The sequence below is a fragment of the Notechis scutatus genome, chromosome 1, assembly GCF_049901735.1.
Source record: "Notechis scutatus isolate UNSWTSFEM ecotype Mainland chromosome 1, rNotScu1.2, whole genome shotgun sequence".
NCBI classification, from domain to species: Eukaryota; Metazoa; Chordata; class Lepidosauria; order Squamata; family Elapidae; genus Notechis; species Notechis scutatus.
The window spans coordinates 327,406,317-327,425,221 of record NC_142009.1 but is presented as its reverse complement, the minus strand read 5'-3'; the positions used below and the strand labels follow the sequence as shown (position 1 = coordinate 327,425,221).

At 45.3% G+C, this 18,905-nt stretch overlaps 1 protein-coding gene across 1 annotated transcript; it reads left to right on the top strand.

Moving 5' to 3' along the window:
* The first annotated feature begins 112 nt into the window (after window positions 1-112).
* Window positions 113-18,875, top strand: BTBD2 (BTB domain containing 2). Its single transcript, XM_026681072.2, has 9 exons — window positions 113-879; window positions 3,747-3,866; window positions 5,033-5,189; window positions 6,459-6,564; window positions 8,452-8,649; window positions 9,635-9,827; window positions 13,268-13,355; window positions 14,681-14,827; window positions 15,655-18,875. The coding sequence occupies exons 1-9, from the start codon at window positions 128-130 to the stop codon at window positions 15,814-15,816; spliced, it is 1,923 nt and encodes a 640-aa protein (XP_026536857.2). The 5' UTR covers window positions 113-127; the 3' UTR covers window positions 15,817-18,875.
* The last annotated feature ends 30 nt before the right edge of the window (window positions 18,876-18,905 follow it).

Here is an 18,905-nt window from a genome sequence, read left to right as displayed (position 1 = left end):
TGGAAAAAAGACGCGCTTCTCTCTCCTTCGCCTCCTCCTCGTAATTAATAGCGGGGCAGGCATGGCAGCTCCTCCTCCTCCTCCTCACCCACCGCCGCCGCCCTGCCCGCTCGGGCTCCTCCGCCTCATGGGCCGCGGCCGCTGCTGCTGCCGCCGCCGCCGCCGCCGCCCGCCTTCCCCAGCCGCCCCGCCGCCTCCTCCACCGCCGCCGCCTCGCTCGGGCCTCCTCCTGGCCGCCGCCCTCGTCGTCCTCTCCAGCGGCTCCGGCGGCCGCCCCCTCCTCCTGCTGCAGGCGGCCCCTCCCCGGCAGCCGCCTCCGCGCAAAATGGCGGCCGGAGCCGGGCCCGTCGGAAGCGGCGGGGGCTGCGGCAGCCTCTCCTCCAACGCATCGGCGCCGTCGCCCCCTCAGGCCGGCAACGGGCCGCCCCCGCAGCCCTCGCCGCTCCCCGCTTCGCCTGCGGCCGCGCCGCCACCGCCCTCCTCCTGCTCCAACAGCGGCGACGGGCCTCTGCTGCTGCTCTCGCCGCCTCAGGCAGCGCTGCCGTCCCCGCCTCTCGCCGTTGCTTCGCCTCAGGCCTCCTCCTCCGGGCCTACGCATAACCACGGAGCGGGAGGAAGGGGCAGCACCAACCCGCTGCCGGTGGCGGCCAGCGGGGCGGCGGCGGCGGTGGCGGCTGCTGCTGCTTCGCCTTCGTGCCCGGCCTCTTCTTCGCCTTCGCCGCCGCCGCCCGGGCCGCGAGAGCCGGCCTACAACTGGCAGGCGACGAAGCCAACGGTACAGGAGCGCTTCTCCTTTCTGTTCAACAACGAGGTGCTCAGCGACGTCCACTTCTTGGTGGGCAAAGGCCGCGCCGGCGCCCAGCGCATCCCCGCCCACAGGTCGGAGAGGGGGCCTTTTTTGTTGAGGGGGGTTCTGTTTCTGAGGAAGGGGTTCTTGTGGGGGGTTGGCGGGAAAGAAATGGGGGAGTCGGGTATTTTTCCTTGGGCAGGGTGTTTGGGAATTGGAAAGGGAGGAGGAAGAGGGTGCAGAGCCCTCCCCACCTCAAGGAGGAGAAAGATAAAAGATGGAGGTCCTGTCCTTGGAGCTAAGAATAAAGTAGCTATCAGTAGGACTGTACGCATGTAGGGAAGGGAGAGTGTAGAGGCCCTGGAGGTGTTATGGGGGATGTCAGTCATTGGAGGTGAAATTTAGACCTTTAGAGGTGAAATTGAGGCCGTTCCTACAGCGGAAAGGGGCCATTGAGATCATGGAGTCCACCCTCCTGCTCAGTGCAAAAATAGCAAGTTAAAGCATCCCCAAGGGACGGCTGGTTTGCTCCTGCTGGAGGCTTCCAGCAAAAGGGAGTTCCCCTCTCTTGTCCTCCAACTGATGCTAGAGGAAGGAACAGGGGTGGCAGATTTGGGGTGAAGAGTAAGGGGCTTGGGGGAGATTGGAATGAATGAAGTAGGATGGTTAGGGGTTGAAGAGGGGGGCTGGCATCAGGGTGCGGAGAGGTTGGGGAAAAACCAGAAGGCATTAGGGAGAGGTTTTTGCAGACAAAATAGCTTTGGAAAGGCTGTTTTCCGTTTTGTGGCTTGTTGGTGGGACTGGGTTGAGGGCATGAGGATTGTGCCCAATAGGGTGCAGGAGTTCAGAAGTCAGGCAAAACACAGTTAAATTTGGCCTGGCTTTCACAAATAAAAGTCGGGTCATTTTAAAATGCAGAGTTCGGATACACCGTGGGGTTGCTGATTTGTCTGTGCAATATCACAACTGAACTGAAGAGGCCATGGACCATTTTTTGCTTAATGCACCCATGGGCAAGACTTAAAATAATACCTTACCCAGAAGGGATGGTTCAGTTGGAAACTCCAGGGAGGACTTGGTCTACAACAATTCCAAGGGATGGGCTATGTCTGGCTTGTTCGTTTGCAGCCAGTGATCAAGCACTAAGTTGGTGCCAGTCTGTGCTGGGTTTGCCTGAGGTTAATTTGCTGGTAGGGGTGGGGATGTGGTCTGATTGTATTGTTTGATTTAATAGTATAGAACTATTAAATAACATGTTCCTGACTTGAAGTTAGGAAAGATTTATTAGCCTGTATCGCTGTGAAATCTTACACTGATGTGAATTAATTTCAGTAAGTTTGCAGCATCACATATTTTCCTCAACATGTACACACATTAACGTGTTGCTATAATTCTGAAATCATGCTACTAAATAGAGCCTTTGTACTCCTTAAGAATGGAATCTCGACCAGGAGTGCAGTGCATCTCATGACACTTTTGTACAACAGAGCTGATGGTTGCTAAGAGTTAGGGGAGCAATTGTAAAATGAAAGGTTCCTGTTTAAAACTCTCTTTATGCATGTTAAGATACCAAACAGGACATTTTTCCTGAACCTGAATTGCACACAGCTTTACAGAATTAAAGACTAATACTTACATGACAGTAACATTTTTTCCAGAATATGAACAGTTTTTAAACCAGGCTTGGGCAGGTAGTCCTCAACTTACGACTGCAATTGAGCCCCAAATTTACGTTGCTAAGTGAGAAATTTGTTAAATGAGTTTTTTCCCATTTTACGACTTTTCTTGCCACATTTGTTAAGTGATTCACTGCAGTTGTTAAATTAGTGACACGGTTGTTAAGTGAATCCGGTTTCCCCATTGACTTTGCTTATCTGAAGGTTGCAAAAGGGGATCGATCCCCTTTTGCAACCGTCATAAATGAAAGTCAGTTGTCAAGCATCAGAATGTAAATCACATGACCGTGGGGATGCTGCAACAGTTGTAAGTGTGAAAAATGGTCATAATTCGCTTTTTTCAGTGATGTTGTCACTGAACGATCACTAAGTGAACTGTTGTAAGTCAAGGACTACCTGTACTCATTTTTGCATCATGAGGCCAATAACGTGTTTGTCTCCCATACTTTGTTCTTGATATTTTTTTCCTATAGCAAAACAGCTTTTGATAAAAGGCCCTGAATTTGGTGTTAAGGATTTAGAAGAGTAAACCTTAACACCCTTGTAAAACATTTATTGACAGAAGTTAAAAAGTCTTTGAACTGTCCCCTCCCGCTCCTTTTAACAGCCTTCTGATCTGGAGTCCAGCCTTCTGATTCTGGAGAAACCCATCTCCACTTATAAAATACAATGTTTCCTTAAAGTCAATAGATCATTGACAGGCAGGAAGTAGAATTTAGCACCTCTGCCTGGCCAAGAACATCCCTGCTGATATAAAGAAGGTAACAATCAGAATACTGTGTTTCCTCTAACCATAAAAGCTATATTTCCTGCTTTCTCATGGTCATGAGAACATATGGCTCAACAGCCAAAGAATGTATATAAACCTTCCTGATATGCCAGTCCGTTGCCAGCTGTCCCAGAAACAAGCTTTGTACTATTTCTGACCCAAATAAAATAGAGAAACTTCTTCCCAAGTGGCTGGTTTTTGCTCCTTCTTTCCTCGGAGAAAGGAACCCAGGGAGATTTCTCACAACATATATACCATTTAAACTAACTTTAAGCCACTTTATTTAGACATTGTGTGCTATAACCACCATGGTTAAAGTATCCACTTTTATTTCAGCCTGTGTGACTGATGTCCTGAAATCCGATTGAATGAATTTTCAGCATCATTCTCAGTATCATTTATGTAAACCTGGGGGAATGAAACAGGGTACTAACTATGGAATAAAAATAGATGAAAGGTTGAAAACGGAATCCAGTCCAGTGAGGCTTTTCTTGTTTGTGTTTTCATATGTCAGGTTTGTGCTGGCTGTGGGCAGTGCGGTCTTTGATGCAATGTTCAATGGCGGGATGGCTACAACCTCCACGGAGATAGAATTACCTGATGTAGAGCCTGCTGCTTTCTTAGCTTTGCTGAAGTAAGCCTGCTTTTATGCAAGTTAAGTGATTCCACCCCCCCCTCCACACCCCAACCTTTCTGCAATAGGGTTGGTGCAGTGCTATCCTGGGCATCATTTTTAATTTAAATACATATTTTAAAAAGGGTCTTTATAGTTCTTTTAGGAAGACATGCGGTGTCCTAGATGGCAATTCTGTATTTTTAGGGCTTTTAAAACTGGTTTCCTTCCCCCTCCCCAGCCCCAGTATTTATGGCTTCTCTCTCTGATTTTTCATATACCCCCTTTTTTTTAGCCTGGATCAGATTAATTTCTTTTGGCTCGCATGCTTTTAAAATGCATATCTGAAATGTTGGGGCTTGAATCTTAAAATATCAGGAGTACTGTATTGAAAGATTTTTCCCCTTCTTCCTCATTTCTACTTCTACTTCCAGGCCCGATATCACATTTATTTTACCCTCAAAACTTGGCAATATAACATCTGTTTCTCTTTGTCAAGCTAGAGGTCTTATAAGTGTGGGTTCCATTCATGTATAGTTTATAAGCCCTTCGTAAAGATATGGGAAAGAAAACTGGTGAGTCACAATCCCAAAATTGTACCATTATGATCAGCCTGGTATTGCAATTTAATTAACTGCTAGATATATCTGGATCTGAGCGTCTCATGTGTCCTGTCAGAAAGGCAGGCAATGTAATGGATATTGAATTAAGTATTAAAAAAACCCAAATGTAAACATTTTTAAACAAATGCAGGTTTTCAGATTTGTCAGAGTAATGTTTGGAGACAGGGATTAGAATATCTTGGCCGCAAAAGTCACTGACTGGCTTGGTTTTAAAATATGCAAATCAAAGTCAGAAGTGTAATAAATAAAAAATATGTACCTCATATGCCAGTGTGCTGCCCAGGGCAGCATACTATGTCTAAAGAGTTCCAATTTTAAAAATATTGCTCCTAGTCCTCATGGATTTACAGATGAGATTAATAGTCCTGTTAATTTTTTTTTTTTTTAAAAAACTGTTATTGAATTGGTACACAATGGGAATTCACCTTTTAATTAGACAATAGAAGGACCTTCTGCACAACAACTAATAATCTGACATTTCTGATGTATTTTCTCCAGTAAATAATGTGGCTTTTGAGCGGAATAATATTTTTTCTTCTCCTCCCTCTCCATTTTTCCTCTTAGGTTTCTTTATTCAGATGAAGTTCAGATTGGGCCAGAGACTGTGATGACGACTCTTTACACTGCAAAAAAATACGCAGTCCCTGCCCTTGAGGCTCACTGTGTAGAGTTTCTGAAGAAAAACCTCAGAGCAGATAATGCATTCATGCTTTTAACCCAGGTATATTTGAACATCTTTGCCTCTCAACTAGCCTTTTCTGTTGAAAGTTCTTGGTGTGAGTTGAGGAGGATGCTAACACTGGCTACAGGTAGTCCTCGACTTATGACCATTTGTTTTAACAACTTTTTGAAGTTACGACAGCACTGAAAAAACCTGACTTATGTTCGCACTTATGTCATTGCATCCCCATGGTCACATGTTTGAAATTTGTCAACTGGCCATATCGTTATGAAGTTGCAGCTTCTTGGGATCGTGTGATTGCCATTTGTGACCTTCCCAGGGGATTTCTGCGAGCACAATCCATGGGAAGCCAGATTCATTTAATGACCGTGTGATTTGCTGAACAACAACAGCAAAAAGATTGCAAAATTGGATCTGACTGGACTTAACAATTGCATTACTTAATGGAACAGATGTTCCAGACCTAACTGGTCATAAGTCAAGGATTACTTGTAGTTCCCCACCTTCTCTGATCAATTCCTTGCAAAGCTATCAGTTTTCATCTGCTGCTGGGACAGATCCTTATGAACCTCCATGGTAAAGCCTAGAGACTTTCATGACTTCTGGTTAAAGTTAAAAACTGAGGAGAAAGCAAAAAGATCCACCAAGTTAGTGGTGCCTTAGTACTTGCTAGCATCAGTGGAGTGCATGTGGCGCCCGCAGTGTGTATCCAAGTGAAAGGACTTTTTCTGGTGTTGCTTAACAAACCATGGGATGCAGTTGAGGCAGAATTGAAATTCAACCTAAGAATGGGCCTACTTTCGTGTCTTATTTGGTTCTATGAATTGATGCCAATGATTTTAACATTTAAATATGGATCTATGTGTCCGTTTTAATAATTTGTTTTCCTTTTATTTGTTGCACATGGCCTCAGTAACATTTGCAATCCTAAGGTGTACAGTTGGCTGAAATAATAATTTGCAAACCGTCACAAATATATTTGCAAACCACAGACAAAGTGGTGAAGTCCTTAAGGAAACTGTAGCTCACATGGCTTGGATGTCATGACACCATCAGATTTAATTTAACCCAATCCCAAATGCATAAACTATGACGTATGGTTGGTTACCACTTCATATGAATTTTGTAGAAATGTATATTTGTATGACATTTTTATCCCATCCTTTTGTGCATACAGAGCATTTATATGTATGAATCTTCACCCTCCTACAAAGTAGGGAATGGAATGGGGTTAAAAAGTCCTGAAGTTAACACACACCACCATGTGCTCCTTCCATTTATTGTTACTGGTTGATGGCTATTTCTTAGGCAAGACTCTTCGATGAGCCCCAGTTGGCCAGCCTTTGCTTGGAAAACATAGATAAAAACACCTCGGATGCCATCAATGCGGAAGGCTTCACTGATATTGACCTGGGTAAGCTTTTCTCAGAACTGAAAAGATGTTCCAATAGTTTGTGCTAGTTTTCTTTTGCTTGGGTGCTTCTCCTGTTCCCTGAGCTGACAGAATTAATAGAGGTGTCCTTCTGTGTGCTTGTCAAGGTACACCCAGCTGTAAGATAAGCAGTTTAAATTAAGGCCTGTTAAAACCTCTATTTAGGCTCTTGTCCCTGCCACTGTCAAGTAAAATGAGAACAGATTATGCAAAATTGTTAGCCTGTTTAGTTTGTCTTATTTATGCAGGTTGCAGGTGTCAGTTGTATTTCTAGTGCAGTTTAAAGGAAGTTTATTCAGCTCTTCAGTTTGATAGCTCTTGGAATTGTTTACAGACAGATGAAACGTTGAAGAAAATAACAAAGTCATTCAGGTGCCAGTCCTTAAAGTTACTGCATTGAAGGGATGGGTGTGAATGTTTACAATTTAGGTGCAGCCTTCTGCTACCATCTCAGGAAACAAACGAGGGTTTTTGTGCTGTGGAAGGTCTTTTTAAAAGTTCAGCAGAACCTTCCCTTAGATCAGGGGTGGGCAACTATGGCCCTTTTATGAATTATGGACTTCAACTCCCAGAATTCCTGAGCAAGCATGGCTTGCTCAGGAAATCTGGGAGTTGAAGTCCATAATTCATAAAAGGGCCATAGTTGCCCACCCCTGCCTTAGATGAAACCTAAGAGATTCTGAGTAGAGATTCAAGCATTAATCTGTGAAATAGAGACAAATATTATCCTATGCATGACCGTTTTTCCACACATATTAGGTTAAGGAAAAAAAAAAATGTTATCCATGGAAAATTGACCTGTCAAGAAAAGTTCTGATTTAGCTTGACTTGTGAAACATAAGTTTCTTTGTAGAGGGATTTTTTTAATTTCTGTATAGAGGGGCATATAATAATCATATGATGAGTCCTTTTTCCTGAAGTGGAGCAAACGAAATGCCTTCCTCTTGAGTAGCATTTGAACATTGACCAAGTCAGTCTCAACCTCCCCGTGCTTTTGCGTCAAGCGGTGGACAAAGAGGGCATTTGGTCCTAGCTGCTCACCAGCAGCACATGATGTTACAAAATGCATTGTCTTGCTACTTTTTCTATGTGGAAAGTTGCCAGCAAAAAAAGGTAGATTTCTTAGGTTAAATTCCCCCAAGCTCTGTAGAACAACAGGGCGGTATATGTAGGGAGCAAGAAGCTTCTGGAAGGAAGATAACAGTTGCAGCAACTTGCCATCATTATCTCTGGGTGATTGATGTGGATTGCCTCTCCCCCCCCCACCTCTTGCCAGTTTGTCATCTGGAAGGTTGATATGCAAACAGTTGGAAGGGTCCTTTTTCTCTGGGAGAATCAGTGGAATGACTTGCCTCCCAGAAGTTGTGGATGCTCCAACACTGGAGGTTTTGAAGAAGAGATTGGATACTCATTTGTCTGAAATGGTATAGGGTTTCCTGCTTGAGCAAGATGTTGGGACTAGATGACCTCCAAGGAGCCTTCCAATTCTGTTATTCTGATCTCTTCAAATTGCCTTGGGTTCTGCTTGTGATTTCCCTCCAGGCCTCCGCTGGCCAAGGTGCTGTGTACTCTTTATCTTGGCTCTCCTGTAGGTGTGTTTTTCTAAAAAGTGCGCTAGGCTCAAATGAGGCCTGGCAGGTGCCTGTATAAAGGACTGATTCTCCAGGATTCTCTATAAAGTGGAGGTGTAGAGCACTTCCTGAGCTGGTAGTTCAGTCTATTAAGTATTTGAAGTTAGGAGATTTTCAACACTGGCTCGTTTCGATAGAGAGTGAAAACATTAAACCCCTCCCCACAACGTTTATCTTTATCCCCAAATAGCTATGAGTGATGAATCTTGCTGGTAGTGACGCTCTCTTTGTCTGATAGACACCTTGGTTGCAGTTTTGGAGCGAGACAGCCTTGGCATCCGGGAGGTGCGCCTCTTCAACGCAGTGGTCAGGTGGTCAGAGGCTGAGTGCCAGCGGCAACAGTTGCAGGTGATACCAGAGAACAAGCGGAAAACTTTGGGCAACGCTCTTTCCCTCATTCGCTTCCCTTTGATGACAATCGAGGAATTTGCTGCAGGTATTTGAGGACTGTTTCTCAAAAGTAGGGTTTTAAATCTACAGAGATCTGGTGGGTTAATAACTTTATGCCAGTGAGGGCATTTGTGTATTTGTATATATTTCTCTGCTCCTTTGTTTTGATCCTGATTCCCTGTCCTTACCAGCTCCTTACAGCCAAAATAAAACAAATAATAATAATAATAATGGCAGTTTAGGTAACAGGGCGGTCTGTATGTCCTGCTTACCACACCAAATATTCCTGTTTGCTTCTAATAGGGCATGTTGTTCATTCTGCACTAGAAGGCAGGTGGCGAAGAGACAGTTGTAACCAAACTATGAATGCCTGCCTTCCTATATACCCACACTTACCCAGATGAAACAAGGTCATACTTTCTGTCTTGCAATTTATACCGTGAGCCTTTGCATCCGTATCTAAATCTGAACATCCGCTTCCCTGCATCCATCTGATGATCCCTCATCTCTGGAGCAGCCTCCAGATATTTAGATCACTCTCCTGCTCCCTATAGCACCCTCCTTAACCTATGCTGTGCGTTTTGCAACTCCCTTGCATCCTTGTGCATCCTCCCTGACCCCCCATGGCCCCTCTCATGCACCCCCTCACCCCCTCACACCTTCGCAGCTTCATCCCTCTTCCATGGTGCTGCCCCATGCCTCTTGGGGACCCAGCCATTTCCCTGCCTGTGGGCCTGGGACTGACTGGCCGACTTTTCTACAGGCTTTGGTTATGGGAAGGAAGTTGCCTCAGCTAACAGCTGTGGGATTCAGTCCACAGTAGCGACTGGAGCTGCAGGGATTGCCATGGTTACGACTGCATCGCTTAGCCATATAAATCCCAATCCCAATTGCTGTCATGAGTCGAGGACTACCTGATCCTAAAGAGAGAGCTGGTTTCTGGAAGGAAAAGCAAGGGGAAAAAAATGTATCTCAACGAAAGCAATGATCCTCCCACCACGGTTGTCAGAGTTCCTTTCTGCTTTCTGCAGGGCCAGCTCAGTCAGGGATCCTCACGGACCGGGAGGTGGTTAGCCTGTTCCTTCATTTCACTGTCAACCCCAAACCCCGGGTAGAGTTCATCGACCGCCCTCGCTGCTGCCTGAGAGGGAAGGAATGCAGCATCAACCGTTTTCAGCAGGTGGAAAGCCGCTGGGGGTACAGTGGGACCAGCGACCGGATCAGGTATGCTTTCCAGCGCTGCTGTATTGACCAAGCACATCTTTCATATGTTTATTCGCCAAACAAAAATTGCCCATTTAAATGAGCAAAACGAAAAAAAATAAAATGTGACAGGGACGATTAGGCACCTCAGTGCACTTACACATGCCCCCCTCAGAGACCTCTTAAACACGGGGTGAGGTCCACCGAAGTTACCGTATTTGCCGGCGTATAAGACGACTTTTTTGCCCTAAAAACATGCCTCCAAGTGGGGGGTCGTCTTATACGCCGGTAAATACATTGTCACTCGGTGCAAGAGCGACGGGCGGAGCTCCGCAACTTGCGAAGCCCCTTCAAGCCCAGCCGGAGTCTCTCTTCCTCCTCCTCCCACCCACCCACCCACCCTCCGCCCGGCTCGGGCGCTGCGGAGGCCAATCTGGAGGTGGGGTGGGGGTGGAGCGGGAGGGTCTCTGGCGGGCCGCTCGCCCAGCCAGCCCTGAGCCGCGTAATGGCCCAGGGAGTGGGGGGGAGAAGGTGGTGGGGGTGGACTGTGGCGCCCTCCTTCTGGGCAGCGGGGCGGGGGCGGCAATTTGCTCCTCCGCTTCTCCCTCCCTCTTTGAAAGACCGGGAGGGCTGTGCTTGGGGCGGGGGGGATGTCCTCAGGAAGTTCCTGATGGGACCCCGCTGGGCAGGGCCACCCGGCTCCCGAGCTGCTTTCCAGGGTCCCCTTGGGAAGAAAAGGGTCCGGTGGGCGGTGGAAGAAGGCGAGCGCCCTCCTCCCGCCCCCTGTCCCGTCCCGTCCCTCCTCTTGTCCCCTCCTCCCCTCCCCGCTTAAGAGAGAAAGATCTGCCTCCCCTGCACCGAGCTTCCACCGGCGCCGCGTCTCCCGGCCAGCGCGCGCTTGCGACTTGGGAACCGGCCAAGCGACTTTAAAACCGAGCGGAGGCCAGAGATAGCCGAATTACCCTCCACACACACACACACACACACACACACACACACACACACAGAGAGAGAGAGAGAGAGAGAGAGAGAGAGAGAGAGAGAGAGTGAGTGAGTTGGCAGCTGTCCATCCCCCACCCTTGGAGTCCCGATGGCACGCACGCGGGGCTGTCACAAAGAAAGGGAGAGGAATTGAGTGCCAGCCTGAGAAAGGCGAAGCTGCCTCTCTAAAGCATTTTGGTGGCTTTGTAAGTTTGGGGGAAAGGGGTTGGGGGTGTCAATCAAGAATTATATCCAGAATACCCCAAGTGTTACAACTTACCGTATTTGCCGGCGTATGAGACGACTTTTTGCCTTGAAAAGCATGCCTCCAAGTGGGGGGTCGTCTTATACGGCGAGTATATAACAAAAACTATATTTTGAGTGGAAATGTTGGGGCTCGTCTTATACGCCCAGTCGTCTTATACGCCGGCAAATACGGTAAGTTAGACTAAAATTGTGAAAGTTAGTAGCTGAGACTGTTAGGGATATACCCTAGCAGAATGTGCACAGCAGTCAGGCATTCAGGCGAATATGAGAGAAAGCGTTTTTAGTTTACACACTCAGTAAAAACGGATACACTGTATTAGTTGAATAGTTTATTCCATTAAGAGTTTAGCAGGGTCAAACAGTCCAAATATCATTCACTAGTGTTCAGTCAGTTCAGTCCAGAGATTGTTCAATTGCAAAAATCCAGTGTCGAAAAAAAAAGTCAGTTAACTTACAATGTCAATCCATAAATCAGTCCAGTAAATATCTTCTCACAGTAGATTAGATATGCAACATTCAAAAACTCTTTCCTCCTTGGACATCAGCAACAGGGAACACGCAGAACAATCAACCATCAATCCAGTAGCAATCCAGGTTCTCTAGCTCCCTCTTATGGCAGTTTCTCAACCGCACCCAAATTATATCATTTAGAGTTTAAAGTGAAAAACACATTTAAACTTTGCTATCATGGTTTATATATTATTTATCGAAACAACGTTAGGTAACTATGGTTATTCCATAGTTCCATTAACTGAAACGGATAAAATATTTCAAACTTTGACGACTCTGTTACAAAAATAAAACTTTCTGCAATTGAGTTTAAAACAGTAGTTTTACGTTAGTTTAAAGCGGTTGTTTGCCCTTGTTATATTGCGATTAAAACTAAAGTCATTTATAGGTAAAATGTTACTATGTACATATTTCTTCGGGCAATACCTAAATCGGACCGCAAGTTTTAAACTATCCAAACCAAGAATTTCAAGCTATCACTGGGTTCCCGGATGGGGAAGTTTTGTGGTTCATCCAACCATCTTGGGAAACTTTGGAATAACTTCTGATTGTCCCAGTCTGATGCAATGATTAGTAGCAGCCTGTCATATAAGCAGATCTGGACATCTGAATTGCATACATTAACAGAAATGACAGTGCCCCTGTGTGGGAGGGGCAGGGAAGAAAGGGAGGGAAGAAGCTTTGGGAAGAATTTCCATGTTTTGCTTTTGAATGAATTCCCAGAATTCAGAAAGTAGGTGAGGCTGGGACAACAGTGGACACAAACTAGGTGAAAAGTAATTAAATTAAAAAGTTAAAATTTTGGAACCTCTATGAATTTGAGCAAGGAAATACAATCCTGGGAATGTCATTGAAGCCCAAAGGCAGACAAATGAAGCTAGCTTCAGATGATGGACTCCAATGGTGGGATAGGGCTAAGAAGGGGACAATTACTGATTCATAGATGCAAAGGGTCAGGTGTACCTCCCCTCTGGGGGATCTGCCTTCCATACAATTAATGTCTCATCTACATCCCAGTTAATGCCCCATCTATACCAGGGGTGTCCAACCTTGGCAACTTTAAGATTTGCAGACTTCAGCTTCCAGAATTCCCCAGCTGATGGAGGGAATTCTGGGAGTCGAAGTTCTTAAAGTTGCCAGGGTTGGACACCCCTGTTCTCTATGATACTTTGTGCAAGAGTTTAAACTAAGACGAGTGTGTCACCCAAGCTGACCATGATATGTTGATTTTTACTCTGGTAACAATAAGTGGATCAATAATGCCAACATATTTTATTGTTGGCTTGCAGTTGAACAGCCTGAAATGGATGCTAATCAGTTTATTCATCTTTACTTCCTGTACTGGAGTAAAGGAAAGCCTTCCTTTAGGTCCTTCTGGGAAACAAAACAAATGGTAATCAGATGCATAAAGTAACAAGCATCTGGCACCACTTCAAAGGTTTGTTCCGGGTTTTTGTTTCCATTCCATTAATTTTTATTTGAAACAATGGTATGCAGATCTGGATTGGGGGCTATTGCTGACTTGCTAAGTTATTTTCAACTCTCAGGTTTTGGAAGTATTGGGTATTCAAAGTAAGGAGGCTGCCTCCCAGAGGACAAAGAAGAAAGAAGGGGGGAAAAATTATAACTGGAGTAGCCTCTTTTCTTTCACATTGATTTGGTCTCTCAATTTTTTTTTAATTTTAATTTTGCAAACTCTGCAGGTTCTCCGTCAACAAGCGGATATTTATAGTTGGATTTGGGTTGTATGGCTCGATCCATGGCCCCACAGATTACCAAGTAAATATACAGGTAGGTAACTCTGGATTTGATTTGCCTGAGTGGTTTGTGAAGCAACACGAGGGAACATACAGGTACATCATTTCCTCCAGTGATGGCAAACCTTTTGGGCTCCACACAGGTCAAAAAAATTGGAAAATGTCTTACTTGACTGCTGGCATGTCACATCCCCAAACACAAGTGGAACAATCCTTTACATATTAATATGTAAAACAGTCCAATTATGGGTATTGCATTAACAGGTTGCATTAGCAGAGGGGTAGAATCAAGATCGCGTGAAGTGTTAATACCCTTTTATAATGCCTTGGTAAGGCCACACTTGGAATGCTGCATCCAGTTTTGGTTACCATGATGTAAAAAAGATGTTGAGACCAGTGATGGGATTCAATTTTTTTTTACTACCGGTTCTGTGCGCGTGGCTTGGTGGGCATGGCAGGGGAAGGATACGTAAAATCTCCAGTCAGAGGTGGGATTTGCCAGCTCTCCGAACAACTCAAAATTTCTGCTACCAGTTCTCCAGAACTGGTCAGAACCTGCTGAATACCCACCTCTGGTTGAGACTCTAGAAAGAGTGCAGGGAAGAGCAACAAAGATGATTAGGGGACTGGAGGCTAAAACATAGGAACAGTTGCTGGAATTGGGTATGTCTAATTTAATTAAAAGAAGGACTGGGGTGACATGATAGCAGGGTTTCAGTATCTCAGGGGCTGCCACAAAGAAGAGGGAGTCAAGTTATTCTCCAAAGCACCTGAAGGCAGGACAAGGAGCAACAGATGGAAACCAATCAAGGAGAGAAGCAACTTAGAACTAAGGAGGAATTTCCTGACAGAACAATTAATCAGTGGAACAACTTGCCTCAAGAAGTTGTAAATTCTCCAACACTGGACGTTTTTAAGAAGAGATTGGACAACCATTTGTCTGAAATGGTAGAGGGTTTCCTGCCTAGGCAGGGGGTTGGACTAGAAGACCTCCAAGGTCCCTTCCAACTCTTGTTATTCTGTTTGTGTTCCCCAGAACAAGCACACCCATTCTCATGTGGCCTTCCCAGCCTCTGAAAATTATGGAGCATGCTTTTGAAAACAGTTGTGAATAATGGGTGTTGGTGAACACTGGTGTGCCACCCAAAATATTGTGGCGTGTCAACTTTGACTCTGGTGTCATAGGCTTTGCCATCCCTGCCCCAGGCCTTGTCAGAAAGGCACATTGCTGTTTTTCTTATAAGCAAAGTTAGACTTCTTCCATTAATGTATATTGGAAATGTTTTAAAAACCCATATGTCCCCCAAAAATAATGATTACATTTTCCATTTCCTGTCCCTTTTCCTTCCACCTTTTCAGATAATTCACACAGACAGCAACACCATCCTGGGCCAAAACGACACTGGGTTTAGCTGCGACGGATCCTCCAATACTTTCAGAGTGATGTTTAAGGAGCCCGTGGAGATCCTGCCCACTGTCAGCTACACAGCCTGTGCAACGCTGAAGGTGCTCAGAGCCTCGGAAGAGGGAATGTTCTTGAGAGAGCAGCTCCGGAGCTTTTTCTGAATTTGCTTTGCTTGGTGGGGAGAAAGCAAAGGAACAGCTCAGGAGGCCGATTTTAAGATGTGCTAGTTATTGTGCCCTGTTTATAGTCCTGAGTGTCCCTGGGTGGGGGCCCTTCATGATGGTGAGAGGGTGTAAGCAGAGAACCTGGGTGACTGGTTATTCTTGTAAGGTACAGGTAGTCCTTGACTTACAGCCATTTGTTTAGTGACTGAAGTTACAACAGCACTGAAAAAGTAACTTATGACCATGTTTCACACGACCGTCGCAGCATCCCTATGGTCACGTGATCAAAATTCAGATTGTTGGTAACTGCCTCATATTTATGACGGTTACAGTGTCCCGGGGTCATGTGACCACCTTTTTGCGACCTTCTGACAAGTCAATGGGGAAGCCAGATTCACTTTACAGTTGTGTTACTAACTTAACAACTGCAGTGATTCACTTAACAAGAAAGCAAGAAAGATTGTAAACTGCAGCAAAGCACACGGAACAACTCTCCCGCGTAGCAACAGAAATTTTAGGCTCCGTTGTCATAAGTCAAGGACTGCCTGTATTCTTTGGGGTGGGGCTACCTTGGGACTCTGAGAGGAAAAGCAGAAAGGCAATAATTGAAAATAAACCACTGGCTGCGGGCACTTGAGGGGGTTGGGTTGCTCTTGCCTGCTGTAGCCCGTAAGCGTCACGGGGCTGGTCCAAGCTCAGCAGATCAGCCTCCTGACTAAACGAAGGCCCTCTTACAACTTCATGTTTCAATGCTTCATATATAGGGACCGGACTCTCACTATGGAACCAAAGGATTGCGGAAGGTGGTCCACGAGTCACCAACCACGGGGACAAAGACCTGTTTTACTTTCTGCTATGCTGCCGGCAACAACAACGGCACCTCGGTGGAAGATGGACAGATCCCAGAGATCATCTTCTACACATAGCAGGCGCTGCTGGAAATTCCGCCATCGGGCAGGCTCGGCGCTCCCTTCCCCCCCCCGCCCCCACCAGCACCACCTGAGACCGCCAGCTTGTTCTGCCACAGTGAAAGGATGGGCTCCCCCTTCGGCAGACCCGGATTGGGCAAGCACTCCCAGATCGCACGTGCTCTACATCCAGATGCATGTCGGCCTTGCTGGACTGAGGCTGGCAATCTCTCCTGTTTGTGTTGGCAATCTGGCTGGGTGGATTCCCTGCACTGAATGTAGCTGCTTTTACATCTAGTCACTCTCCTGGAGGAAACTCAACCCTCATGCGAAGTGATCCCCACCCCCACCAAAGAGATTTCCCCCTCCCCACATTTCTGGCAGGCAGGCAGGTGGGTGACTAAGGCGTCTTAGGTGGTGGTATATCAGCGGAGCAGTAGGGCTTTGTTCCTATTGCCCTTGTCCCCTTCCAGTTGTGTAGCAGGACAAATGACTTGTTCTCTTTGGGGTAATTGTATACACAGCCTGAAGGTGGTGCTGGGGGGCTGAGGGTGGGGAGGTTGAGCCTTTTGCATGGCAAGCAGCATTTCAAGACAATCCTTGACCCTGAGAAAATAACAGAGCTAAAACAGGCTGATCAACTGACCTCCCAGTTCAGTGTTTCTCAAACGGGGCCCTTTTAAGAGGTTTGGACTTCAATTCTGGGAGTTGAAGTCCAAACCTCTTAAAAGGGCCCTGTTTGAGAAACACTTGCAGTGTGTGTGTGTGTGTGTTTGCTGGCTTTCAAGGGAAAGTAAAGTGTGAATTTACTTTAGTGACCTGATCTGACCCGATATGTCAGATTAGGACCCTGATCATATCCAGAATGGAGATGATAAAGGCAGCCCTGCTCAGTGAGGATAATGCAGAATTATTAGGAGGCTAATATACTTGGAGGATGATATCAGGAAAGGCTGCCTTAAGGTCTACTCGAGACAACTTTTTCTACTTGTGTGAGGTTGCTGAAGAGTCAGCAGCAGATTGTGGGTCTCCCTTAGAACAGCCTTGGCCATGAGCAGTTTGCAACCCTGTGTACTTGATTGTTGTAATTAAGAGATGCATCTAAATTTCTGGCCTTTTATCCTCAGAAAGTTTCTTCTGCTGCTAATATAGTGCAACTTAACAATGCATTTTCGATTCTTGTTACCCTAGTGACAGGCTGGTGCTGTGGTTAGTTTGTGTTTGTATGCGCGTGTGTATTTCCCCTTAAAACAGGGAGAAAACTCCCCGTCTCTTAAGCCATTTTTTGCAGAAATCTAGTCCAGAGAGAGATTTCAGGAATTTTTTCAGGAGGAAAAATGCCTTTTTACGTTCATGAATTCTTAAAGCTAGAATATGGTTCTTTTGGGGCATGTTACCATTGTTCAGATGCATTTAGGATGCCTCTAGGCAACACCAGCTGCGCTTCGACTGAGTGTAACTTGGACTAACTGTATGTGGCAGTCCCTGACTAAAAAGGGACTTTTAAGGTTCTTGGCCAGGTGTTGCTTTATTTACTAGTGCTTGGTTCCTTTTCCTATTAGTAAGTCACAGCTGTCAGTGTGCTATTGATGCTACTTTTCTACATCAGTTCCTTTGGGAAAATTGCAATACGAAGCAAGCAACCCTAGAAAGTATTTGAGGGCGCTATTCAGATAAGCGTGTCCCCCCCCTTCCTAAAAATATGATGGGGTTGGGTACTGGGTCAGCTTTTTATTCTGGTGGGAGGGTAAACTAAATCCCGCTGTGATGATCTACAAATCAATTTATCCATTGTTATGGCAAAATTGTCCACATCCATGATTGTTTTGGTCAAGGATTTGGTGTGATTCTTTGCACCCAAACTGTATACATGCCCTTCTCCAGAGTAAATAATAAATCAGCAAGAAAGCAGTTCGATTATCTGAAAAACAATTCCTCATACTAAATATTTGTGCAGTTTCTCTATGATAGAAAGATGTGTTGTGGTACATTTTGTTTCTCAGTGGAAATTCACTGACTTGCTTTCTCCAACCTGGTGCCTTCTTGAGGTGCTGGACTGCAACTTCCATCTGGCCATTACTTTGGGAATCCTGCTTTCAAATATGACCCCTTGAATTTTTCCTGATGGCATTAAGACCCTGTTTGGTTTCACCAAAGTTGAGTCTATTTTCCTTTGATTCTAACAGAGTATTTGACCATAAAGTCTTCAACTGGGACAGAATCTTTAATCAGGAAAAAAAAAGGGTTACCCTGGATTGTTTGTTTGTTTGCCACTGTCAGTAGGTGTGTTTTCCTTTGAAACTACTTGTCTGGAAATAGAGATTATTCCACAGAGGTCCTTGAGCCTTATGTCACGCGAATCTGTTTTTGAATCTCCTCTGTATATTGTTAATCACTGTATACTGTGTGTACATTTCTATTCCGGCCAGTATATAGAATGGAATCATTCTCCAGTTACTAGCTCTCCATCAGCAGACAGTAGAGAAAATATGCACATCAGTGATTTTGGTCAAGAGCCTTATTCAATATCCACACATTAGTTCATAGGGCTCTAAATTTGTGGGGATTCTCAACAGCCCCTTATCTTCTCCTGCACCAACCTTCATTTTTCAGAAAACTGTTTTTTCAGCAATGTGCTAATCTGTTTTTCTGTAGATGAAAAATAATCATTGAATACGGTTCTAAAAAGGCCTACTTAAAAATAGTTTTGAGGTAGTTTGCAACTCTTGACAGCAGGCTACTTTAAGTTGGATGGTTGAAAGCACTTCAGTCATCCTTCAGAATCGCTTTGGGGGGAGTGTAAGTCTCCGATTGTTGTATAAAATTTGTTTATTAAAATGTCACCAACTGAAGGGAAAGTTCAGTTGAAGTTCTTGGAGCCTGATGCAAATTCTAGCATTTGCAAATTACTCTTGCAAATTACTCTTGGCCAAGAGTAAACTTCCAATAGTGTCACCGACTGCTCATGCGATGCTATACAATAACTGTATCAGAAACTATTATTCAGCATTTCAACACCTCTCCTTCCTTTCTGTTTGTAAATAGCAAGTGAATAAAGGCAGCAGAGTTGTCCTTAAGTATTTGTGTGTGTGTGTGTGCGTGTGTAT